Source organism: Morone saxatilis, unplaced genomic scaffold (assembly GCF_004916995.1).
Source record: "Morone saxatilis isolate NCDOM2014 unplaced genomic scaffold, NCSU_SB_2.0 Contig11, whole genome shotgun sequence".
NCBI lineage: Eukaryota > Metazoa > Chordata > Actinopteri > Moronidae > Morone > Morone saxatilis.
In genome coordinates this window covers 21727652-21753395 of record NW_023339663.1, presented here as the reverse complement: position 1 = coordinate 21753395, position 25744 = coordinate 21727652, and the positions used below count along the sequence as shown (strand labels likewise).

Below are 25744 nucleotides of genomic sequence, written 5' to 3'. Positions count from 1 at the left end.
AAACTGTATAGCAAGCAAAACAAAAAGGTTAACATGGCTCTCGGTGTGCAGCACTGCACACATCTGCTCCCTATTTTTGATGACAAAGTAGTAACTTCACTCTTTCCATCAGCTCCGCCTTGTATTTCCCACAGGAGCTGCAGCACTAATGAGAGAGGGGAGGAAAGCAGCAGTGACAAATATACTGGATGCTCCTCTTGAGTGGTAGCTCATCAGCTGAAGAACATGCTAAGTCATTACAGTCAGTACTAGTGATGGAGTGCCTTTCTTATCAGATCCGGTCATTAAACTCTTTGGTTAAACTTTCGTAAGGGTACACTCGGGTAAAAGTGGGTGCAGGCAGCTACTATAGATTACTGACTAGACAGTGTCTAATCATTACAAAAAGAGAAAACAAAGACAGAGGGTGAGAGTGCAATTCATTATCCATGTGTAACATGGATATTGGGTAAGACCCTTTTGATGCTGTGTTTAGGTAAATCTGCTCTTTATACACAGACCCTAATCCCCACATGCCTATGTAGTGTTCCAAAACCCAAAGCCTCAAAATAAATAAATACATTTATTTAAACCTTTTTAAAGAAGCCTACGAGTGTTTAGTCTATAATTTGATAATGGCAAGACTGAATATTTCTATTTATATTTTTTAGTTAAAACAACGTAAGTAATTAAGCTTTTATTCTGTAGCTGTAGTCATCAGAACTACATTTACTTAAGCTTACTTAAGCAAACTTGTTGCATACTAAACATGGTATAATTTAGTGTTTGAGGACTATGGAAGTAAAATTATCCAATATTTCACAAATAATCAAATAATACAGATTTGTGTAGCAGATCTTTTTCATTCTACAAAAGGAAAATGTTTTTGCATTGATGCATCAGTATTAATCTAGAAATTAAAGTATAATAATGTAGCACTGAGGAGGGCTTTTTTTCCCCTCCAGAACCTTTTACCATTTATATTTCCAGTAGTCTACATTTAGCTACTTTTGTACCCTTTACTTAAGTAGAATTTTGAATGCAGGACTTTTACTTAGATTGTGGTACAGATACTTTTACTGAAGTAAAGGTAGATCTCTTCTTAAATTGTATTCATATACAGTATGTCCAAATATATTTCAAATGTCTGATTTAAAAATTACGCTGTTGTTAAAATCAGCCATTTATTTCAGTTTTAGTTATATTAGCATATGCTTTACATGTTTGGATAGTGTTAACATCAATGAACAAATGTGATTAAATGTTAGATAGAGAGATTTGTTTTCTATACTGTTTATTACAAAGTACAGTCAATCACTGCAACAACACTTGCAGTGTTTGTTTTTGAAAACAAACTGTAGTACATTATTTAAAGCATTGATTGTACAAAGGGGCAGGAACACATTAATTTCATTTAATAGGCAAAAATGAATTGAAACCTTCTGCAACAAAGAAAAGATCCATGTAAAAATGTAATGTATGAGGACATTATTTTACCCTTGGCCACAAGGAGCAGTTCCTCCTCCACATATACTACTGATCAGGCTAATAATGGAGTTCAGATGTTCCTTCTTCATTCACTATACATTTTAACATTACCTTACCTTAATGAAATGTGACACAGACAGAACAAAACATGGGTGCATTACAGTTATGCATGTATCCGACAATAAAATCAGATTAACATTGTTTCTTGCGTTTTTTATATTTGGAGGACGTGGCATACACATATGTTGAACTTGATCTTGCAGGTGAATCATCTGTGGTTGAGAAGTTCAAAGTTAGATGGCATGCATTTTTTCTTGGTTATTATTTTAAGCTGTCATGAGAGAATTGGCCCTTGTGAGTCAGAAAGCTAACCCCAAAATGCTATTCAGGTCTGTCCCGTTGTAACAAATTAAGATGTGGTTTTCCTGTAACATGCACTGCACTAACTGATAGACAAACCTGCTCTGCTGAACCAGGCAGCATCATACTATGTAATGCCTTCTAAGCAGATGACTTTATGACATGTTTTATTCTTTTTAGAATCTTTCTGCCCATGTTGTCTTGTTATTGAGCTTTGTATGCAAACAGAAACAAAACATCCAAACAATAAAAATAAATGAGTGACTCTGCCCCTTCATTATAATGATAACTAAACATTTTACAGTACCTTTATTAATCAAAATGTATTAGTTGGCACACATCTGATCAATCTCATCGTAGTCATTCTCACTCTCATCTGCATGTTAGAAATCATAGTCTTCAATACATTCAATAGAGAATAAAAACCTGTAATAGAACAAAGTATTTCATCACTTACCTGCAACACTGTACACTCCCTCCAAACCATCAGAGTAAGTGCTGTCCTCAGCATTCACAACATTCTGATACCTGAGAAAATGTTGCCAATGAGTAGTAGTAATAATAATAATAATAATAATAATAATAATAATAATAATATATTGTTGTTGTATATTAAAAATTGTGCACCCTTAAAGATGTTGCAGCAATTCTTTTGTGAAAAGTAAGTTTATGGTTTATGTATTTGGAAAGATTTTTTTTTAATCCATTGTAATTTTCTTTTCTCAAGATGAACTGTAAAAGTCAACTTTTAAAATATAAGTCAAAGTGAGTGAAAATGTTCAGTTCATATCTGAATTTTTCCTCTTTCAGTAACAGGTCAGTTTCATTTAACAAATTCCATTATTTCTCAGAGTTTAGAACATTATAGCTTTTTAATATACCATGCATATCTTAGCAAGCATTACTCCCCACATGCTTTAATATAAAGTAAAGATTTGTATTAAAATAGTTTTTTATTCATACCCTTCTTCTTCCTCCGTGCTAAAAGAATCTCCTGATAATTGAAAAAGAAAATATTGTAAAAGAGAGAAGAGAGATATACACATATAAATATTTGAAGCATTAGAGAGAAAAAAATAATAACTAGGGAAGTGTCCAAGGACAGGAGGTATTTGCCCAGACCATAATGTAGCTAGATTGTGTTTTCTTTCTAAGTCATCATAGGTAATTTCATTGCAGTCTCCCCAGAGTATGCCTTTACTGTAATTCCAATTTCAACATACCATCTTGTGCTTCCAGACCCTCTTCTGTCTTCTCCTGCTGTTCCTCCAGCATGTCTATATTTGCCTGCTCACTTGCTGCACTGTAAGAAAACACAATTCAAGATATATATGCAAACCCTTTAATCAGCCCAGCATCGTTTGATTGTTCAGTTGTGCATCCAGAATATTTTAGTTCCCCGTGTAAACATCCTGCATCTAGTCTAGCACAAATAACAGAGAAAAAAAAACTCAAAGTGACTCCCAGTTTATGAGGCTATGCTATCTGTTAATATGTTTGCCACTGCTCTTAAATTCATCAGACAGCACCAGTAAGATTGGATTAAAACTCACCGTTGATTGCACAAAGCGAAGCCGCCTGTTGAAATAGAAAAAAAGAATAAATGTGGAATGAAGTAAACCATGCATTCGGTATGATCAGGATCATAAATGTATATCTAAAGACACTGAGGAAATATAATTCATAGAGTTGTATAAGCATTTATTTTATCAGTTAGTAACAATAGGACAGAAGAACCGAAGTGCAATACAGAATTTGAACTTTAAAATTGAGTGATTTGCCTTCAGTCATCTGACCTGGTTTGTTGATGCACCACAGGCACATACCCAGTGTTATCAATATGCTTATCACTCCACAAGAGACAATCACTGGGAGAAACAAACTCCCTGGAGAGCAGAACAGACATGTCAGCCCCAGCATGAAGAACATGGTTGTATTTCAATAAATATGTATTATAATTTCAAAAAGAAAAATCTGAATAACTTAATTAATTTTTTTCTAGATGCCTCTGTTGCACTTTCTAATCACGAGGAGCTGACACCCTCACCTTTGACCTCGAGTGATACTGCGTTATTTCCATGGAGTGTTTTCTCATGCTCTTGGATGCATTTAGATGGCAGCACCACACAGCTGTAATTACCCGAGTCCCTCGTGACTGCATCTTGGATGGTGAAAGTCGCCTCCATCTGTGTGACATTAAATGTTTGTACTTGGAGGATGGTCTCATTCCTCTTAAGGTAAGAGTGGATCAATTGACATCCACCCAGTGTTTGCAGGGTTTCAGACACAGTACAGCTGAATTCAACATCGTCCCCCTCACTGACAGCCGACGGCCCGGCTACTGAAATATCTGCAGAGAGAAAATTGGCTGTTCGGCAGAAGGACAAAATGAGTGGAGGGAAATAACAGTGACATAATGCTTTTATAGGAATGAAAATTCATACCTATAACCAAAATCTCAATGGGGTCGTGTGCTTTCTTGGTTACTTCGGAAGGCGAATAATCATGTGTTGAGTAAACACAGCTGTAACTTCCACTGTGATGAAGACCGACTCTGTTTATGATGAAGGTGGTATCATTATGTTCTTTCTTCTGGATTTGTTTAATCATTCCAACGTTATTCCTACATAAATAAACATACACCTCGGTCTGTTTCTTCAACCCAAATGTGCTGCAGATAACATAGAGGTCACTGTTCTCACTTATAGATTTCTGTTGGGTCAGGATCTTCGCAAGAACAATATCTGTAACATTGATTTGACAGAGACAGACATTGAATTGATAAATGATACAATGCAAATAAATCACATTAGGAATACAGCACACAGATGTCATCTCATGATAGAGAGCTCACCATTAGTTTCGCTTGTGACTTGATATGCAAGAGCACCTTGAAGAAAAAGAAAAATTAAATTGATAATTTCTCCTTATACCTGCACACAAAGGTTCACTTGATTATAAATACAAATAATAAAAAATATCAGTTGTCAATGTACTTACATAGAAGAAGGGTGATTATTTTCATGGTAATAGGCAATGTGACACCCATAGACAACCTCCACAGCATCTTGTGAAACCCTGTACAGGCACCTATCATTTCAGTGGCTACACCTACAGACAGCTGCAACAGTAAACTATAATTAACCACTTCCTGTGCATTCTGCTGTGACATTTGAACCCCTTTGCTCCAAAATTAAACATTGTCAGTTCAAAATCATGCATGCTTATATATTGAGCGATGGTTGGCAAGTAAGTACTTTAATTTTTTTCACCCTTGTTCATAGTCAACCTTTGCAAGACATAATCTCTCAAAAGGACACACGAGAAGATATTCTCTGATACCTTTAGAAGCTCGTTTGTTTTGTACATCATACAGTATCTGTTTGGTAGATCTCCTGCTCTCCTGCAGATCAGCCACACATGAGTTCTAAGTGAGCTTTAATTAAATTCATTGGCCAGGGGTTTCTTATCAGATGTGACAGAGAGCTAATACAGTATCTGTCTGTGCTTCCCTGCCAGCATTCAATTAATATGGGCTGGATTTTCATGTAATCACACAGCTCGCCATCTGCTCTGATTGTTATTTGTATAATAAGAATCAGACAGTGAGTTACTGACAGTCAGACCCCACGCACAATGCTCAGACATGGATGAGTCACTTGAGTTAGACTTTTTGAATATCAGCTGATGAAATACACAAGCAAATCTTAAAATCTGTCATCGCAGGCATATTTTCCTGTCATATAACCACAGCTCTTTAAATGCAGACATTCTGTTTCTGGTAGCTTGTACCTAACAGGTAGATTATGATGATATGAAGTGTCTTAAGATCATTTTATCAACAAGTGGAGAAAATAAAACACAACCATGGCTTTTTGAGTTTTCAAGTACACGTGAGAATTTGACCCTTACCTCTGACAGCATCAGACCTGTGGTGTTAGCACTGAGCTATTGAGAGGCAGCGTAAAGAGAGCAGAAAATTGTCTTTGGCCAGGAAGAATGGTTAGATGAAGAAAAGAGATAAGGTCCTTCATCACTTGCCCTCTATATTGATTGTGATCCAATAAACTGAGTTAGCTCCAAGGGGGCAAAGAGGATGTGGAACAGAGTAATAAACAGAGCCTCAGTGACACAGATACAGGTCCAGCTTACACCTTTTCATAACTATTTTAAAGATTTATTTACAGAAATATGCAAGTAAAACAACTGAAATGTGTATTTACAGATGCAAACCAAATACTTTAAGGACATTGTAAATATTCAATTTGCATGAACACAAAACATTCTAGATGACATTTTCTCAAGTCACCCAGTCCAGAAGGTCATGCTATGCAGATCAAACAGCAGCTCTCTTTATGCATAAGATAATTTAAATCAGTATAACTTTCCATAACATTTTACAACTGGGAATATGATACAGACAGTATGGCAAAATGGGTGACATATTCCTTTAACTGTCAGAAAGTCGTGCTATCATTTGTAGTAGCAAGGAATTCCCACATGATGTCACTCTTTGAACACAGTCGACAACCTTGCTTGGTCGCCACAATCATGGAAATCCACGTTAAATGTGGAAAATGTTACACAGTTTGTTCTGTTCTGTTGTTCTGATCACCATAAACACAGATATATTTTTGGCATGGCACTTAATAATGACATATAATTTAAAAGAAGAAAATATTTGAAATTTACTTTTCATGGAAAATAATGGTAATTCAAACACGGTTGGTCTTGTACGGTTGCATTTGTGACTGTATGTACATATTTTCTTCATGTGAAATTAGGAGCTTTAGATTAAATACATTTGATCAGTGATCAAATGTATCATTTACTCATCAAAATAAAAATTACAGGTCTTTGATTCTGGGTGTTGCCTTGGCATTATAGACTGCATTGCCATTTACTGCAGAACAATTTTGTACAATTTGGTCTTTACCATTGTTTGTAAGCCATGTCCTCAGCATTGGAAAGTCCTTAAGACACTTCTTCAAACAGAAATCATCGACTCTATCTGTGAAAAAAACGGTCAACAAAACCATTTGCATCAACATTTGGCAGACACAGTGATCTGCCCTTCTTAACTTTGGACCGCCTCTGTATTTTCTCTGTCTGAGCCGAGGCAGGAATCTAAGGAATACTTTGCAGTTCAACAGTCTGGAGTATTAGTTTTGTCAAACTGATTCAAATGTCCTCCCCAAGCAATAGGGGCTGGAGGAAGAGACCAGCTGTTCCCAGGATGCACACAAGGACAAAAACCCACAGGAAGATCCTGTCGATAACCATGGCAACGTACTTCCAGTCATCCTGAACCTGTGAGAGGATCACACCAAAAACATATGGAAAATATATGGTAATATTGTCATAGTTTCCTTAAAAGCAAATTACTGATTAAAGGCTATGGTTTAACATGTTTTTATGATTGTGAGCACTCACCTCCTTTGCTTCATTTTGTAGTCTCATGTTCTCTGCTATGTATCTGACACTCTCAATAGCCTCCCTGACCTCAGGGGAGAGCGGCAACAGGGGCATTATTCCTCCATCCAGAGACTCAGAGCTGGAGCACTGACTCCCCCCTCCGACCCCAACAGCACTGCCTCCAGTCAGCGCCCCCAGGCTGCCCAGTCCTCCGCTCCCTCCCCCAGAGTCTGCAGGCAGTTTGCTGGATCTTTGATGCCAGCAGCAGTTACACCGGCCCTCGCAGCACAAGAACGCAGAGTTTACACCTTTGGCTGGGTTTCCACTTAAATTATTGAGATTGGTGAGCTCTGTGTTGTTGAAAAGCCGCTGGCGGTTTGTTAGGCTGGACACCACGCTGGAGGCCAGGGCCTGAGGTTTGTGCTGTTTCTGCAAAGTACCTGATGAATGAACAGCACAGGGCCTTGAATGCATGCTCTGAACATTGCCAGGCGTTGTTACTTGCTCAGGGTCCCTCTCTGGCCTAGTCATGAACATCACCCTGGGCAATAATCCCAGGAACACTTTGCGTACCCAGCAGGGCATAGTGTGGGTCTTTGGTGTGCGGTAGTGGACATTCAACACAAAAACAGTGATGACAATAGAGAGGGTGACAAAGATCATGGTGAAGAGGAGGTACTCGCCAATCAGGGGGATGACTAGCGAGGTAGAGGGGATAGTCTCTGTTATGACGAGGAGGAAGACAGTTAAAGACAGGAGGACGGAGATACACAGAGTGATTTTCTCTCCACAATCAGACGGCAGGTAGAAAACGAGCACGGTGAGGAAGGAGATGAGGAGGCAGGGGATGATCATGTTGACGGTGTAGAACAGTGGCAGACGGCGGATGTACAAAGAGTAAGTGATATCTGTGTAGATTTCCTCGCAGCAGTTGTACTTAATGTCATGTTTGTAACCAGGGGCGTCGATGATTATCCACTCCCCAGTCTCCCAGAAGTCCTTGAGGTTGATGGTTGAGCCAATTAGCACCAGATCTATCTTGGCCTTGTCGTATGTCCAGGAGCCGAACTTCATGGTGCAGTTTTGGTAGTCGAAAGGGAAGTAAGTGACGTCAATCTTGCAGGAGCTCTTGAATATGGCTGGGGGGATCCAGGTAACATCCCCATTGTAACGAAGCAAGGCCTTTGTTTTGTCATCAACCTGGAAATCTCCGACTGCACTGTAGAGAGAGAATGAGTAAGAGAACAAAAGAGGAACACAAAGTGAAGGTTTAGAGATTGAAGATTAAATAGAAGGGGATTATCAATTGACTATTGTGTGATGTAGATATCAATCAAAAAAGATGCTTTATCATTTCAGTAAATTGCACCCTCCATTCCAGTCAGTTAAGAATATGCAAAACATAAAATAACCCATGCAAAATGAGCAATGGAGACTGATATAGCTTGTCACTGTTTGGCAATCCTTTAACATAAATGCACCCAAAAATCAATGAGGTTGTTGAGCCAGATTTTTTGTTTGTTATGCTCACTTGTTGTACAGTACAATGTCTGGCTTCCATATCCTGTTGGACGGCACTCGGATAAACTCGACTCCTCCAAAATCTTTTGGATTCCATCTGAGTTTGTAGTCATTCCAGATCTGAAAAACAAAACAGGGTGATCCATTTACATAAATAAAAACAAACAGAGAAATTACAATATTAGACAAAACTTTCCAAAATAATGGCTAACAATTTTGAAGTCAATTTAAGACATGAATGAAGCTCCTGCTGTGTGTATACAATGAAATTGGTTTTGAATCTGTTTTCTGAACGGAATTCAGCTCACAAATCAAGTTGGTTAGTTTTACCCTTTAACCAGAATTTGTAACTCAATGAAGGCACTAAACTCAGAGATTTTAGTACTCATTAACTTATCTTCCACTGCTGATTCAAAGACATAAAATACAAGATATAAAATTTTAGCATGCTAACATGCATGTTAGTTAAAACTTCTTAGCATGCTTGTGTTAGCAAATACAAAGTACTATGAGGTGGATGGAAATCTAATTAGTATTGCAAATATTTCATGGTAATCCCTTTCACTCAAAACCACAAATAGTCAGGGGATCACCAAAGTTATTAAGACGCTTTTTCTAGGGACCATAAATGTCTGTAAAAAATTTCATGACAATCCAAAAGAACTGCCAACCAACAGACAGACACTGCAATTCCTAGAGCAAATTATCCCTTCCAAACAAACATAATAGCAAGTTCCAGGGTACAATCATAACTTTGGCAAGAGTAATCTTTCAATCCAAGCGGCTTAAAAAAAACAAGTTTGTCGTAAACAGCTTCATAAAGCAACAAAACAGATATAAAAAAAGAGGGCAGCAGTTGTTTCCTCTTGGGGATCATCGTTTACTATGCAAAATCTACTCTGATTGAATTTAAACGCATTCTCTTGTGAAATGCCCCTCATAAAAAACAATGAGAAGTTGTCATCTCCAACTGTGGCATATAAACAGAGCTTATACTTTATGTAGTTTGAGAGGAGATATAATGGACCACAGTTTACAGTGTGTTTTATGGACCATTTGGCCACTATTTTGACCCCCTCTTGAGGACAGCCAGTAATCCTCATGAGACCCATAAAGCAACAATAATGAAGCAACCTTCACTTAATTAAGAAATTGTAAGAATCTTAATTTTATTGTAGGATTTGTACGGCCAACAGGGGAAATGTACCTCACCATGCTGTTTGTACGTTGCTTAGAGAGACTCTAAAACAACAGATAACATTAAAATAAGTGCTTCAGCTCTCAGCACCAAAGAGCAATTACAGCTCAACCCTTTAGCATGAACATGGCTCCAGCACAGATAAGTATTTGCTCGGCACTTGTAATATGGGACCTGGAGACCTGCCCTGCCTCATTTGATTCAAAACTGGTTCACTGCACTATGCATCATGGCAGCAGAAACATCATGTGGGGCTAGGTAAATGACAAAACTACCAAGCCATACAGCATGCATGGGCACTGCTTTATTTCTGTTGTAGACTTAGTAAATCTGTTTATTCCTTTAGGTTCAATATACTGCAGATGGTTTGTGTCACAGTCTCAAAAGGAATAATATGGACTTTGGCAAGTATGATAAATTCCAGACAACTGTCAAATTGTTTTAGAAACATTATAAAACTGCCCATGAACTCTCAGTGCATGGGATATAAAAAAAAACAGACTAGAAGGATCAATGTGTTTAAAAAGCTCCCTTCCATGAATAATTCAACTTGTCAGTCTGTCCCCAAAGAATCCTATATGACAGAAGGCTGGATCCATACTTGATGTCCTTACTCAAGGTCCATTTGCACAGTCATGTATCATAAACTTACATGTCTTAGCCACAGATTTGTCTCCATGATCTGATTGACTTCATCCTGAGAACAGAACAGAATTGATAATGAAGACATAGAAGCAAAGAAAAACCAATACATTTAAACAGGAAGAACACTGTCACAGGCTATCATCCAATTCACAACAGGAGGATTGTTTATGTTTTGTCTGCAGGGTCAGACCCCTGCGTATCCCAGAAAGGAGGATTAAGAGAGGCACACCTGAGTCCTCCACACCTGGAGCGTAACCCACATGACAGCTGGAACCAGGAGGTCGCAGCACAGCCTTAACTTTTATGCTAACAACTCTGTGATAAAGCTGTAGCAGAGGCTAAGGGGGGGAAGGGAGAAAAACTGTGGACGTCAGGCTTATGTGTGACTTAGACCGTGAATGAACAAATCTCATGACCCAGTGCATAACATTAACCATTCGTGTTACTATTTAGTATCCAGGCGAGGTTCTGCATGGCTGGTAGGCACAGGTGGACAGAAGGCCAATGGACAACTTTAATTGGATTATCTTTGACAGAATGGTGATTTTATAGACCTTTTATAGCTAAGACACACATCCTGCATCTTAGCACCACATCATTCAGTGCAGAGAGGAAATACAATATGTTCCAGTTCAGGTCAGTGAAAGATTCATTTAGAATTCAGTTCGTTTATTCACCAGGATGTACAATAAAGGCTTGGATATCTGCATGGTTTTTGGAATGGCCGAAATGCAGGAGTAGCACCATTTCATCTGGTACTGTATCTTGGGAACATATACTCCAACTGACCACATGATCTGATCATGCCGAGGACTTAAAGTAATAGTAAGACATTTTTGGAAATACTTTGCTTTCTTTCCGAAAGTTAGATGAGAAAATTGATACCACTCTCAGTGCTTTAAATATGAAACTAAAGCCCTGGAGCGTTATGCTAAGCTAAGCACTGATTCCTGGCAATATCTGCATATTTAATGGAAAGACATGAGAGTGGTATCAATCTTCTCATGTACGTCTTGCAAGAAACCCACCACTATGCTATTTCTTCATCATACAGTCTCTGTTACCACTGTTCCACACCGCCACCTGCTTTATATGATTCCAGATTGTGAGATGATGACCGAGCCAGCTCAGCCGATGAGCTATTGATGGTTTAAATGAGCTCATACGCCCCTGCTGTAATTGGTGTAGGCTGACCAATATCAATTGCATCTGGGTTAGGAGCACCAGGTGTGGGGAGGGACTAATAGTCATCCATCAGCGCGAGGAGCTCTGCAGCCTGCTACATCAACTGGTTTAAAGAGAATCTAACAAAATATGCTTCATCTTTTTGTCATCTCTAGATCCAGACTGGTCTTCAATACTCATCTATCTCTTTAGAGAAAGAAAAAAAAAGATTGCCTGTGTAGGAAAACGGATGGAGATGGGCTGCAATGTGTCAGACCCCACATGATCTATTCTATCTTGAAAAAACCTTGTCTACATAGGCTACTACTGCAAACATAGTGACATACTTTTATATTTTTGGCTGCTATTGGCTGATAAAAAGGAGACGGTTAGCTTAGCTTAGCACAAAGTCTGGAAACAGGGGAAACAGCTAGCCTGGATCTATCAGCACCTCTAACTCACTGCACCTCTTTTCAGTTTTAAGAGGGTGATTTTTTTTCACCTTTGGACAGAGTCATGCTACTGTAGCTTTCCGCCTGCTTTCATTCTTTATGCTAAGCTAAGCTAACAAGTGTCCTTACTGTAGCATTGTATTTACTGTTCAAACAAGAGAGCAATATGGAGCTTCTCATCTAACTCTCTGCAAGAAAAAATAAGTGAGTTTCCCAAAATTTCTTTTAACGCAAATCCCTTTGATACAGTGAAAGGCTGTTACGGTTAAAATGTTGTGAAAGAGCTGATGAGTGTCTCCTCTTGTCAATCAACGCAAGCAGAACGTATTGGTGTACAATATAACTAAAGCTGTTCATTTTGTGAATGAAGCTGTCCTCCTAGTCCAACGCGAGCCTTTTTGCTTAATTATTGACATCCACTCTGGACCTGTCTGAGTCAAGTTAGAGAGCTGTCTGTCTGCCCCGCCAGTCGGCAGTCAGCAAGCTCCAGCAAAACCCAAATCTGAGGTGGCAGTGATTGAGGCTGCCGAAACAGAGAAGTACTCAGACAGCTGACATTTCCCATCTTGTCTTGGCCAGACACATAGCCCCTTTTCATCTAGTTCCCTCCTCAGGATTATAAACCAGGGGCTACTGTGCAGTGGCAGCGAGTATAGGCTATCTCAGGTGTCTCAGATTGCAATTGTCCCCTTCTCTAAAACTTTGTTGTCCACTAATCGACACACAACCTGTTTCTTCTCATGCTCAGATGCTCCATGTTTTACGCCGTTTTTTCTCTCAGGCCATGACTGCTCATTAAGCAGAGTGATATGCTTGACTGTGGGGAAGTAGCAGTCCAGACATCAACACTTCACAGAAACAGTGAAAAAACATTTTGCAGGCTACTCACCACTTTGACCAGCTGTGACATGGACACCTCGAACTGCACAATAACTGGGTCGGTCACATTTTCCACCGGTCGTATGTACTGGTTATAGTTAGTGAATATCACAGAGAACAGCTTGTGCTCTGCTTCTGAACAGGAGCCTCCTGAATAAAAGCAGAGGGTCAGACATGGATATGTCACTGCAGTGTGCTTTAATTGGGTATATCTAACAGTTCAGCTTGATTACAAGGTGACTAACAGCCAGATGATTGTTTGTTAGTTATCATCAATCCAGAAGAGCAGTGTAAGTCTTAGCGTGTTAGCTGTGCTATTCTGATTTATTTCCACATTGTAAAGAATAATAATTGGCACCCATACAAACACATGCATCCCCTTAAATTGATTAACAACATAGCCATAAATAAATAAATAGCCATAAATCCTCATTTGTTACCTTGATTTCCCAGAATGTTTAAGTTATATAAATTGTAGGATTTCAATGTGAGGATATTTCTATTGAAAATGCTTATAATAATAATATATAGGCTACAGTAACTCGTATACTGAATTTCTAATTTTGTACAGGTAAAAGGCATTTTTTTATCATTAACTGAGGCAATATTATTAAACACAGTTATGTAACGCAACAAGTAAGTCACAAAATGTTATGTCAAAGTAGTAGCCCAGCTTATTACTCACCTGGGAGAAGAAACAGAAGGAAAGAACATGCGGGCAAAACGAAGTAAAAATTGGCTTTCATCCTGTTTCAAATGACGAATTGCAATGGATCCAGGGTCAGTGGCAGCAGCGCTCCCGGAGCAGACAGGAGGAGAAAGTGGAAAGAGTGAAAGCGCGTCCGCAGCTACAGACAGAGGCAGAGAGAGGGAGGCAGAGCCACACTGACACACACAGTCACGGATAGGAGGCACATTGCCACTGCAAAAAAAGATTCCACCAATTGCGACTTCCTCTGATAAAACAAAGGGGGAAATGGCCACTTAAAGATCACAACAGGCTACAAATCAGGCATTTAATTGATTTTGACTAGTTCATTAAAGAAGGAGTCAAAATCAAGACGTGTCTGCATTTTGGATGGGGAAAAACAACCCACCATAGAACCGACTGAAATTAGATTGCGCACTTTTTGGAAGACACTGCTTTAAACAAGAGTGGGGGGAGTTGGGGAAAAAAAATATCCTCCCTCTTTTTAAAGACCTTTATTTAATCAACTGTGAGGGATGGGATCCTATATGAAACACACTACTTTCCACCAGAGTTAGAACCGGTTTTGGTTATCTGACGAGAGATCTGTGTTGTTTTATTTCTTCAGAGCTTCACTGGTCTGAAGTGGGCCAGGCTCAGTTGGTAAAACGATATGTCACGTACTTTTGTGCACCAATCAGGATTAAGCATGTTAATCAGAATCTGATGACAGTTGTTGGGCTGTTTGATTACTGTCAATCAAATCTGTTCCAACCACACCCACAGACTGCGTTTGTTATTTACTTATAGTGTTAATACTTTTCAAAAAACTTTGATTGTTATTTATTTATTCAAAACTATATGATGTTATAACAAAACACATACAACTGAAGCCAGGTTTTCAGGGGCTTTAACTCAAAGCCATTTGGATCTTTTGCATGAAGACACTTTGGCACCGAGGTTGTGCAGAGTTAACATCATCCGTGGGTAGTGAACATGGACCCAGGTGGTGTTCAAACACCCAAACAGTGCAGCAGACGTCCATATTAAATTACCAAATAGCCTTCAGTTCAGCAAACAATATAAATAGCCCCTGTGTTCCACTGGGATAGGGTTTGAGTGGCCCTCAGTGGCACCTTAAGAACATAACCACATTTTTCTTGATTGACTGATTGATTCTTTATGTTGGTTTTCACATAATATCCTGTGTTTTTTCTTTTAAATATATATCAATATTGGCTGGAAAGCCAACTTATAATTGGGTTATTGCTCTTTCTTTGAAGTCTGGCTTTCCTTGTTTCTTTCTTGATTGTTAGTGTAGAGCAGTATTTTTCTCTCATTTAGTCAGCAGGGTGGTCCAGTGGGGTGACAGTCCTGTCCTTCAGCTGGATTAAGGGGATGTCCAAGTGCTTTTCAGCCATGCTGAACTGCCCTCAAACAATAAATAAATCCCCACCAGCACCAGAGATGCTGTCTGGTGTCTGACCCTGCACACTCAACTCCTTTTAGTGGGACAGGTGAAAAGAGAATCGCCCCCATGGGGGATTAATATAGAGTTACATCACATGAGAATAGAAGGAAATGTTAATTTGACCTTCGCTACGTTTTCTTTCTCCTACACATTGAATACTTCAGCGGAGGCTTGCATCATTTAACAAGACTATCCTAGTGACAAACAGTTTCCAAGCATCTCATGCTGCAAAGGTTATCCTGACTTGGAGTGAAACATGTAATTTCGTCTGAATCTTCAACTTTCCAAGGACTATATTACGGTAGATCTTAGTAAAAGCTATAAATATATATATGCTTGTTTACATAGAAGGATAACTCTTGGAGTTTTCATGCATCCCTTATTGGAAACTAATGACAAAAGGCTGCTGACATAAAGCTTGTGATTTATGGGACCTTCTACAGAGTGTTGAATGACAACTCCTCCTGCTTAGCTTGGATTGAACAGATTAACTGTTGATGGATATGCTGTGGCAATGTGCCGTCTCTTTTCACTATTGACAGGAAGCTAACAGGTCAATGAAAAAGCCTAGAATGATCATGAAAACTGTAAACAGAGATTAAAGCAAAGCAAGTCCGGCCATTAACATAGATGCTGATTGCTATCTCTTGATTTAAATGAAGGTCTCACAAAAGAACCAACAGTCTGCAGAATCTCTAACAAGCCCACTCAGCACTGTTTATTGAGCAGTAAATGTTGTGTGTTTGTTTGTGTATGTGGGGGTGGGTGAAGGTTCAGTTCACCATGTCTTGCGTTTTGTAAAGCATCATTTATGTGTGCCTGCACTTGCCCGTCTGTACAAATAAGCACTTAACAGAGATCAACTCTGGTGTAAAGGCAAAAATGAGTGGCTGTAAGATTACAGTGTCTAGAGCAAATGAATTTAGTTTTTTTCTTCTTCACAGATTTAAAGCCATAGAGTGCTTAAGGGTTCTGTATGTGTCAGGTCTGTTGCTATAACTATAGCAAAAGAACTTGTCCTCAAGATCCATCTCCAACGGTTGTGTTGTATCAACATATTTTTTTGCCTGCTCACACATTCAAGTGAACAGCTGTCTTATCTATGTGATGTATAATTCTAATTGGCACATCTTCAGCTTACGTATTGGCTCTGAGGACAAACTTTATCACCAGCAACATAGATTAACTAAGCACTTTGGCAAGACCCTGACAATTTTAAGACTTTATTGGGGATTTCATACATTTAATCAAACTGAAAGAGGACACACATTTGCTTTTATTGTTCATTCTTTTATCACACATCACATTTTAATGACATATTATAAACACAAATAAGGAGCCACACAACATCTGACAGCAGACAGATGTTCCTCATGTGTCTGTCACATTGGGAAAATTTCTGCAACAGTTCAGCATACTGTGACAGTGTTGTGAGAGGTATTCAGTCCAGGTCTGCAGCTGTCTTTTGTAGACATGAAGGGAAATCACCTGCGATGATTCCACATTAGGTCCTTTTCAGATGACCCATTTCCCTCAAAATGCTGAGGGTTGTACTGCTGAAAACCACATGGTCTTGGTTATTAGGAGACATTTTATCCACATTCTATCTCGCACAGAGATCCTGTCTGTTCCACTGTTGTACACAATGAGTAGTTGCAAGTACTTTTTTGTTTGGTTTGTCTGCCTTATTTGTGGGGTTTGGCACGCATGATGTTTGCTATTTGTGCTTTTTGACCCCACCAATATGGCATTACAGGCTATAAGAAAAAAGACTTTGCAACTACCACTGGTCTGCATCTGCTTATATGAATATATCCTACCATCTTAATTGCTGAAGAAAAAAAAACCTAAAACTTGCCTTGTCTTGTTCATTGCTCATCATATGCGAGGGGTTTCTGAGCTGGGCTGCTGGCTGGGAATAATCTGACTCTGGAAGACTGGCTGAAGAAATAAGCCCAGGGTGCCCACCACACACACTATCACAAAGATCCACAGGAACATACGATCCACCACCATAGCCACATACTTCCAGTCCTCAATCACCTGCAAACATACATAAACCAAGTTTAAATTAGTCACTCTGCATGTTTTGGCAAAATAAACTTTATCTTTTGCATCCAAACAAACTATAAAACTACAATGACACATTAAATAATGTAAATGTGTCTGGTAGTAGATTGTGTTTGAAATCAGTTGAATTGTATTGAATTGGAACATACATGGTTCTGTTATAACCATTTACATATGTATTACATCCAGTCTTACCAGTAATATTGCTGAGGTACACTTACTCTTATGATAATGAAAGAGTAATATCTGAACAGAAACATAGTTAAGTTACATCCCTGTAAGGACTGTTTCCGTATTGCTGAGACCAGCACTGAAATAGCTATTGACCCTTTTACCTCATTTTCAGTGCTGTCCTTGGTAGCTTTTGAAACAAATCATTCTCATTCCTGGTTCCCTCCTTGTTTTATTGATTTATCAGAGAAAGCAATTGATTACCCAAATTCTACCTTTAATTTTCTGGGTCACAGCCACCACTTAAAGGATAGTGGTATCTCCTCCTGCACCTCGGGGGTCACAGAATATAAATATTATCATGTCAATCAAACACCCTTCGTCCACTTTATTGGGATCAGGTTTTTGTCACACGTTTTCTGTTTATCTCTTGTTTATCTTGTATCTGTGGGAATTTATTCCTCAAGGCTAGCATAAACTGTGAGCAGGGAAAAACAGCTCTCTCCAAATGTCAGAAAATTCACCTACCAGCACCTCTAAAACTCACAGATGAACACATTGTGTGTTTGTTTACTCCATACACAAAAAATGTAATTTTTTGTTTTGTAAATGTAGTATTTCTTTACAAAATATCTTTGCACCCATAACTTTGTGTCATTTTTATTCCACATATTTTTCTTCCTGGTTTAAAACGTTTACCTACATAATCCACAGTTCAACTTGTGTAGGAAATGTTTATATACTCATGTTTTGGTCAGTGATTCACTTTTATCTATTTCAATTTTATACCCTTAAACATGCAAAAAGATGTGATATTTTTTAGTGGCAAATAAAAAATACAGAAATATTGTTTTATGGCTGTATAGATGCAATAAAATATTAGGTTTAAATTTATACATACACTCTGATCATCATCATCTCCCATCATGTGCTCAGCCACAAAGCGCACCCCGTTCACTGCCTCCTGGACATCAGCAGCCCAATCTGAGTTGCTTCGCTGCTGGAGGTCTTGGGGAGAAGTCAAACCACTAGGAAGGTAATCAGTGGGGCGCACATCCCCTTTCCTGATAGAGTGGCTGTAGCTTAGTGGTGGAGCTACATTTTGGTGTCCTGGGTTGGACAATACAGAGTCGGAAGACAGCAGGGCAGAAGACGACATGTTGATACCTGTTTTGGATCCAACTGGGTAACCCAAGCCCAAAATGGCTCTCCTCGCCCGTAGACACCGCTGTTGTTGAAGTCTCTGGCGTGCAGAGTTATTGTGAGGGCGTCTCATGAAGAGCAAGGCAGGCAGTTTCACAAGAAATATCAGCTTGACCCAGGAAGGCATGGTGTGGGTGCTGGGAGAGCGGTGGTGCACGTTGAGCACGCACACACTAGTGATAATGGAGAAGGTCACCAGCACCATGGTGAACATCAGGTACTTGCCAATCAGTGGCACATCCAGTGAGGTGGGAGGAACAATCTTTGAGATCAAAAGCAAGAACACAGTGAGAGCCAAGAGGACGGAGATGCAGAGGGTCATCTTCTCCCCGCAGTCTGAAGGTAAGTAGAAGACCAGAATGGCCAGAGAGGTGATCAAAACACAGGGGATGATGAGGTTGATGGTGTAGAAAAGGGGCTTCCTCTTGATGATGAAGTCATACGTGAGGTCCACATAGGTGGGATCCAGAGGGTTGACAGTTCGTCTGCCTGGCAGCGCCAAGATATCCCACTCACCACTGGGAGTAAAATCATCCATGCTAGCCACCTCAGACTTCAGGATCAGGTCGATCTCCGTATGGTCATATGTCCAAGAGCGGAATTTGAGGGTGCAATTCTGCTGGTCGAAGGGAAAATGCTTGACCTCAATCTTACAGGCACTTTTGTAGATGGCTGGAGGAAGCCAGTTGATGCTGCCATTGTAAAGGACAACGGCATTGGTAAAGACTGTCACCTCATAGGTACCATCAGCGCTATGAGAAGAAGAAGATAGAGAAAGAAAACTTTAATGGGCTTAGGGCCATAGAGAAGATAAGAGGAAAGCTACTCATACTGAAAATTTGTATTGGTTTTTTCCCCAGCCAAGGACAGTCAAATCAATATCAAAACTGAAATCCACAGAGGACAGACTAAAACCCTCATCCTAAGAGGCTTTCAGACAATCAATTGGGAAAGATATTAATGATGAGATTGAATCTTACAAAGAAAACATAGACAGATTTTTAAAAAGATTAATGTCTGTTTTAATTTTTTAATGCAAACATTGCATAAATGCACGTAAAATCTCTCTGTAACTAACACTATCAATTTTAGGGATGCTTACTTGTTGTACAGGACAATATCTGGGAGCCAAATGTGTCGGGAAGGAATACGTAGCTTGTCGATACCTTCGTATTTTGAAGGGTCCCATGATAACCTGTAATCCACCCAGTGCTGGAGAGACAGAGAGAGCTGGCCGTCAAGTCTTTACTTCAACACACTTTCTCAAGACCAGCTCATTTCTAATTACATGCTTCATTATCATTGAAATACGTTTGGAGCACAATTACAGAAGCACTTTGTTCCACATTGAGAGAAGAAGAATGGATATGGTTTAATTCAAGTTCAGAGGAAAGGACATTTAACAAGACATCGGCTGACTGAGAGTATATAACTGAGCTTTGTCACACTTACCTGAGTGAGCCAGACATTTGTAGTCATGATCTGTTCTCTTTCATTCTGGAAATGTACACGTTAGGTGGTAATTACTTGCAGAACACAAATACTATTGACTCAGAAAGAACAATAAAGTGGTTATGACATTTTTGCAAATTTTATAACTGTATAACACTGGCTAACACTGATTTAAACAAGTAATATATAAACAGTTGACATTGTTATCTAAAATTAATGTGGATGAACAGTTGAAATTGTTTGATAAAAGTAATGGATAAAAAATTAATAATCAGTGACCAAGGATAGTTTTTCTAACACTTCAGATGAACCTTCTTCTTTCTGTCATCTTTACTCTTGCTTGAAGTAAAGTAAAAAATAACTGCATTTAAATCCACCTCTCTTTACAGATTGCTTGTTAACATGTTTGTTGGGGGCATTGTCATCACACTGCTATGACATACGCTTCCAATAAAGTGATACCAAATGCCAATTACTCCAAGGGGTACAATGCAGTCTCATAAACTGAAGCTGAGAATGAGCCTTGCTGCCTTGGTCTGCAGCTGGGAGGAGCCTCCACTGTAAATCAGAGGGCAGCCTCTATCACTGTGGCTAAAACAGCTTTATGGCTCCTTTTAATCCAATGTGCTGAAGTTTCAATCTGAACATGACAGAGGCAGAGATCACAGCTGACCAGATCTATCCTCTACTTTATCCATCTGTTTAGAGCTACAGCCTCTCTGCACAGGCTGGTTTGTAATTAACTGCTTTCTCAAAGCTTTGTGGCTCTTGTTCTGTCTTTTCTATTATTCTCCTTCTTTCACTCTGTCTTTCTCTTTCTGTCTCCGTCTTTGTTACCCTTGCACATATTAATTCCCTCACACACACATAAATGAATACACACACATTGTCATGGTGGACAAGAGAATTTGGTGCCTTACTACACTGATGAGCTGAGCCAGAGACACTTGCAGCTTCACTGTGACTCTCTCGGTCCTGTTGACAGCCGGGCGGATGAGCGGATTATAGCGTTTCTTTTCAAGCAAAGTGTTCATGAGACACTCCTCTGAGTAAGCACAGCTGCTACCTGGGGACACAGTTACAGTTTGAGCACAGGTATAGACATCCAAAATATAAATAGCAAGACAAAACCTTTAGATCATTAGACTTGTGTTCCATGGAGAGAGACTTTATGCTTGAAACCAAGCTTATTACACATTAGACCATTATTATGATATGGCTAGCTACTTGTTTTCTTTTAGCATACTGGTATTTTCCTTACTGATTTTCAATCCATTAGTACTAACAAGTACAGATTGGCTCCACTTCTTTGCGTGTCTTGACTGCTGAGTTGGTTGTTTAAAGCCACTACATTCAGCTGTCACACTGAACTATTTTTGAAATTGAGGATGGAGATGCATGGAAATCATTCAGTGAGAAGTCATTGGCTAAGTGTACTGCAGTGCTTTCCCACTATGGTCCAAACAATCCAGCTGCCCCAAATCTCATTTTGTATAATTATTTTTTACCCTTTCCCAAGATGATGTATTTTTTTCATACATATGTGGTATAAACCAAGCCATAACATAACTGACACAAAGACACTGAATTATCCATCCATCATCTATAACCGCTTATCCTTTACAGGGTCTCTGGGGGCTGGAGTCGATTCCAGCTGACACTGGGCGAGAGGCGGGGTACACCCTAGACACGCTGGCAGTTTATCACAGGTCTGACACAAAGAGACAAACAACCATTCGTGTTAAGGGCCTAACCTAAGGACAATTTAGAGTCACAAATTAACATACAGACACAGAATTAGTACTTGGAAAATGCCTTTTTTAATTTCCTGTGTTTAAAGTGTTAGGCATTTATTGTTTGTCCGTGACAGCACATGAACTGGTCTATAACATGAAAGCTGGAAACTCCCTGGCCCACCACCCTGACGTCCATATTATTACTATCTCCTTCTTTACATAAAGGGTGCACTACTTCCTGCTTTGGACTGTTGCCATGATATGATACTGGTCCAAAATTGAATTTACCCTTTTTTTTTTGGCTAAACATGGATAGGGATGGGTCAGCCATCAAACCTTTTGAATGTACTGATTTGATATACACAAATATCTCTCAAACATTTCTCAAACCAAAAATCATTGTGTAAGAGAGAGTGTAGGGTTTAATTGATTTTGTTTTTAACCCTGCACAGCAACTCCCTGTAGACAAAGTACAGTCATATCCTCTGTGCTAAACTGAAACGCTAAAAGGAAGTAAACAAATCTGCTTCGCAAAGTAAAGTTCCTCTTCTAAATACTCACCAATGTGTCAAACTAATTTGTACAAACCACACGTTCAACTTTCCAAATCTTAAGGGAAACAGCAGCTGTCAATTAAGATTGCCAGGGATGACTGTGTTGTGGAAATTACACTGAAATGTTATGAAGACCCCGAAGTAATTTTAAAATTACATTTGGGATGAGGGCAGATATTTTCACAGCATAATTCTGCTTTTGCCCAAAGTCAAACCACTGGATGTATCTTTTAAAATTAGAATTAGCTATGAATATCAACACTTACACTCCTTCCCTCCATCCCTGATAAATGAATGCCCATGTCAGAGGTACAGACAAGCCTGATTGAAACTGATGATCAGTGCTTCTCATCTGGAGCAGAATGAATACATGTAGTGCTACCTCTTCCATTTTCTTTACATACAGGTTATTACAGCTGGAGTAGCTGAGTCGGCTTACTCGTGAGAAAAATGCCAATGAGGTGAGGTGACTCTTACTGATGGGCTCACTGAAGAATAATTGCTGCTGTTGTCAATATTCTGCAGAGTGATATTCATGGCTGCAGAACCTCAGAGATTCATCTCACGTGTTCATTTGTGTAGCTACTGTATGTGGAGATGCTGTGTACTATAAGTAAAGACAGTGCCAGACTTCCAGCTCCAATGCTTCTCCTCTTGCTCAGGATCAAACTGTGTGTGTCATTATCAACCCACAGACTCCTGGAGCTTTGCAGGGCGTGGCATACCGACAGTCGAGCCCCGTGGGTCAGCGCATGCTGCCATGACTGTGCCATTGTCAGTCATTTGGCTGAGGTCCCATTCAACACAGTCGGACCTCCACAGCACTCCTCAACAGATGGTGTGTTGTCAAAGCCCTCGGAAACCAGAGTCAAACATGCTCTGCCTTCCCCAGAGGCGAAGGCCACTGGTGGACCACCCAAACCTGTGATTACCTGCTGTGGACTGCCACTGGTGTATGTGTGTGAAGGTTTCATGTGTGTAAGTGTTGTGTTGACGTTACATTGATTGAGAGTGAGGTCAGGCGTATTAATACAATGCTAGTCAGCCGCTGTGGAGTTGATAAGGTCAGTCTGCACAGCACACTGAAAAACATGATTATCCAAAAATGCAATACAGTTGGAGACATGAGAGCATAATCAAGTGTGTGAATAAACCAAAACACGGGGCAAAGGTTGAGTGAGGTGTTACAAAGTATATAAACACAGATTTGTCTCTCTCCTACTTCTTTGTATTTCACCTTCTTCTTATATGGAGAAAACAGTAGAAGAAGAAGAAGAAGAAGAAGTAAAAAGCTTTGTCTCATATGAAATACGTAGGGATCCATCACTTAAATGTCATAACTGACTGACAAAATTACACAGGGGGTGTCACAGTATGAGGAACTTTATGAACTTCTGCTGTGTAAACTTAGAGTCCCACAGATCTGACCAAGTAAACCCAGTTGGTCATGTGAAATAGTGATGCTGGAGAAGTTAAGAGAAGAATGGTTTTCCTGAATTATTATAGGTTTAAGGTGCTGTTTTTTCATCTCAGCTGTATAGACAACTTATGGCTCAAACCTTTAGATGAGTGCTGATTTGGTGGCTACAGGCCACATTTTATAGCAGGACTGACTCATCAAATTGCCTCTGATGGCACTGTATCGAAAAACAGTAGTATCATATCTCAGTTGAACTTTGCTATTGCCATTCATACATTTTTACGTTTTTAGTTTATATTTAAAAAAAATCAAATTAGGTGTCATGATTAAAAAATTAAAGCATTTTTGCGTGTTCATTTGTATCGTTTAAACTATGCAGCTGAGTGAAACTTTTATCTGCACTTCAAATTAAAAGCTGCGATTCGACTTTGGGACACAAGACAGTCACTTCTCAGCACAGAGGCACGTCTCACCTAAATACATTTGGAGATGGCACAGATAAAGGCACATACTAGAACAACCTAAATTAGCAGGTTAATTTACAGAACCTAAAGAAAGACATACTTACAGTGGACCAAAGAGAAAAGGTAAGCGAGGATGGAGAGAGCCCGAGTCATTTTTTCGCCACCATCTGATCCGCTGGAGTTGTCAGTGAAGAAGCCTCAAAGCTGCGGTGTTCAGCGCTCTTCCTCTCGGACATGCCACCGGACCTTACGCGCTCACGGTTTGGACACTTAAATCAGCACTGTGCTGATGCCTGAAAAAATAGATCATTTACCGTATAGCGAAGTTTGTTGTCTCGTCGTTGGGGTTACTTTCCAACAATCCTCCCCATAAAATTCGCAATTTCTCCTCCTATAGGCAAACGGGTCTTTTGCGCTCCTCCAACGCGCAGCAGCCTGTCCTGGCGCGCTGCTCTCTCCGTGCCCAGCAAGTCCTGTAGGTCCTGTACCCGGATTGTGATCAGCTACTGCAAGTTTACACCAGCTCAGCAGCTGTTGTAGATAGTAGGTTACATATGCTGTATGTACCAGTGCACATGTTATTTGCTGTATGTTGCATATTGAAAGGGATGAGGGGCTTTATTCATTAACATAAAATATATTTTTGCTGTTGGATTTGGTGGTGGAGGGAGGTAATACTATACAGTTAATGCACTTAGTATGACACATTTCTCTATATTGCCCCCACACCCTAATAAATTATCATTATCTTCCCTTACTACAGAAAAAAATACACAATACTTACAATTACAACATGTGTACAATCCAAGAAATCATTTTTAGACTGATAGCCGAGGATTTTCTACAAATTTTCAAAGTTTGTAGTCTGTTTCATGTAACTGTCTTGAACCCAGAATGTAGTCACAAGTCAGCATAAGGCTCCTCACAACTTTTGTCAAACAGCATCCTCAAGAAGACACCCCCAGACTAAGCACAGATGTTGGGCCTAATTCTTTTCTGAGCAACATGCATTAGTGACGATCCTTGCGATCATTTGCTGACTTTGGCGAGTGGGCTCAGGAGAGGACCATAAATCATTCTCTGGTCCTGGATGTGAGATTTAGTGAGGTGAGGTCCAGTCAGACCAGGAGCAGTGCAATCTTAGCGTAGCAGATTTACAGTTGCCACGCTGCTTAAAGCCTCATTATAATGGCCAGTAAAGGAACTGTATCAGGCCTGAGGAGCAGCCCCAAGGACTTACCTGGCACTATAAATTTGAACTCCAAAGACTTTTGAGTGCAGATCAATGATTAGGTTTTGACCCCACTCTGTCAGGTCGAAGGAGACAGGGTCATGTACTGCACAGTGTGTTCATTCCTTTGCAAAATTGTATGTGCCAGACATATTATTTATACAGAAACTAAATTATTTATCC

The 25744-nt window shown here is 39.6% G+C and overlaps 2 protein-coding genes across 2 annotated transcripts; both read right to left on the bottom strand.

The window, feature by feature from the left end:
* Window positions 1-6047: 6047 nt before the first annotated feature.
* chrna3 (cholinergic receptor, nicotinic, alpha 3) lies at window positions 6048-13986 on the bottom strand. Its single transcript, XM_035651875.1, has 6 exons — window positions 13787-13986; window positions 13112-13251; window positions 10614-10658; window positions 8774-8883; window positions 7261-8461; window positions 6048-7137 (listed from the first exon to the last, which is right to left on the bottom strand). The coding sequence occupies exons 1-6, from the start codon at window positions 13845-13847 to the stop codon at window positions 7009-7011; spliced, it is 1686 nt and encodes a 561-aa protein (XP_035507768.1). The 5' UTR covers window positions 13848-13986; the 3' UTR covers window positions 6048-7008.
* A 3139-nt stretch (window positions 13987-17125) lies between these two features.
* On the bottom strand, window positions 17126-21214 carry chrnb4 (cholinergic receptor, nicotinic, beta 4 (neuronal)). Its single transcript, XM_035651918.1, has 6 exons — window positions 21077-21214; window positions 20157-20201; window positions 19807-19916; window positions 18601-19456; window positions 18403-18498; window positions 17126-17303 (listed from the first exon to the last, which is right to left on the bottom strand). Exons 1-6 carry the CDS (start codon window positions 21188-21190, stop codon window positions 17139-17141), a joined length of 1386 nt encoding a protein of 461 aa, XP_035507811.1. The 5' UTR covers window positions 21191-21214; the 3' UTR covers window positions 17126-17138.
* Between the last annotated feature and the right edge of the window lie 4530 nt (window positions 21215-25744).

Bases quoted from the DNA above. Each gene is read 5' to 3' on its own strand.
- chrna3 (XM_035651875.1), bottom strand. From the start codon at position 13,847: ATGAAAGCCAATTTTTACTTCGTTTTGCCCGCATGTTCTTTCCTTCTG. The intron at 13,252-13,786 runs GTGAGTAATAAG...GCTTTTATTCAG, and splicing joins CCTTCTGTTTCTTCTCCCAG to GAGGCTCCTGTTCAGAAGCA. The intron at 8,462-8,773 runs GTGAGCATAACA...CTCTCTCTACAG, and splicing joins GACATTGTACTGTACAACAA to TGCAGTCGGAGATTTCCAGG.
- chrnb4 (XM_035651918.1), bottom strand. From the start codon at position 21,190: ATGAACACTTTGCTTGAAAAGAAACGCTATAATCCGCTCATCCGCCCG. The intron at 20,202-21,076 runs GTAAGGCACCAA...GTACATTTCCAG, and splicing joins TGGCTCAGCTCATCAGTGTA to AATGAAAGAGAACAGATCAT. The intron at 17,304-18,402 runs GTATGTATAAAT...GTATGTTTGCAG, and splicing joins GAGATGATGATGATCAGAGT to GTGATTGAGGACTGGAAGTA.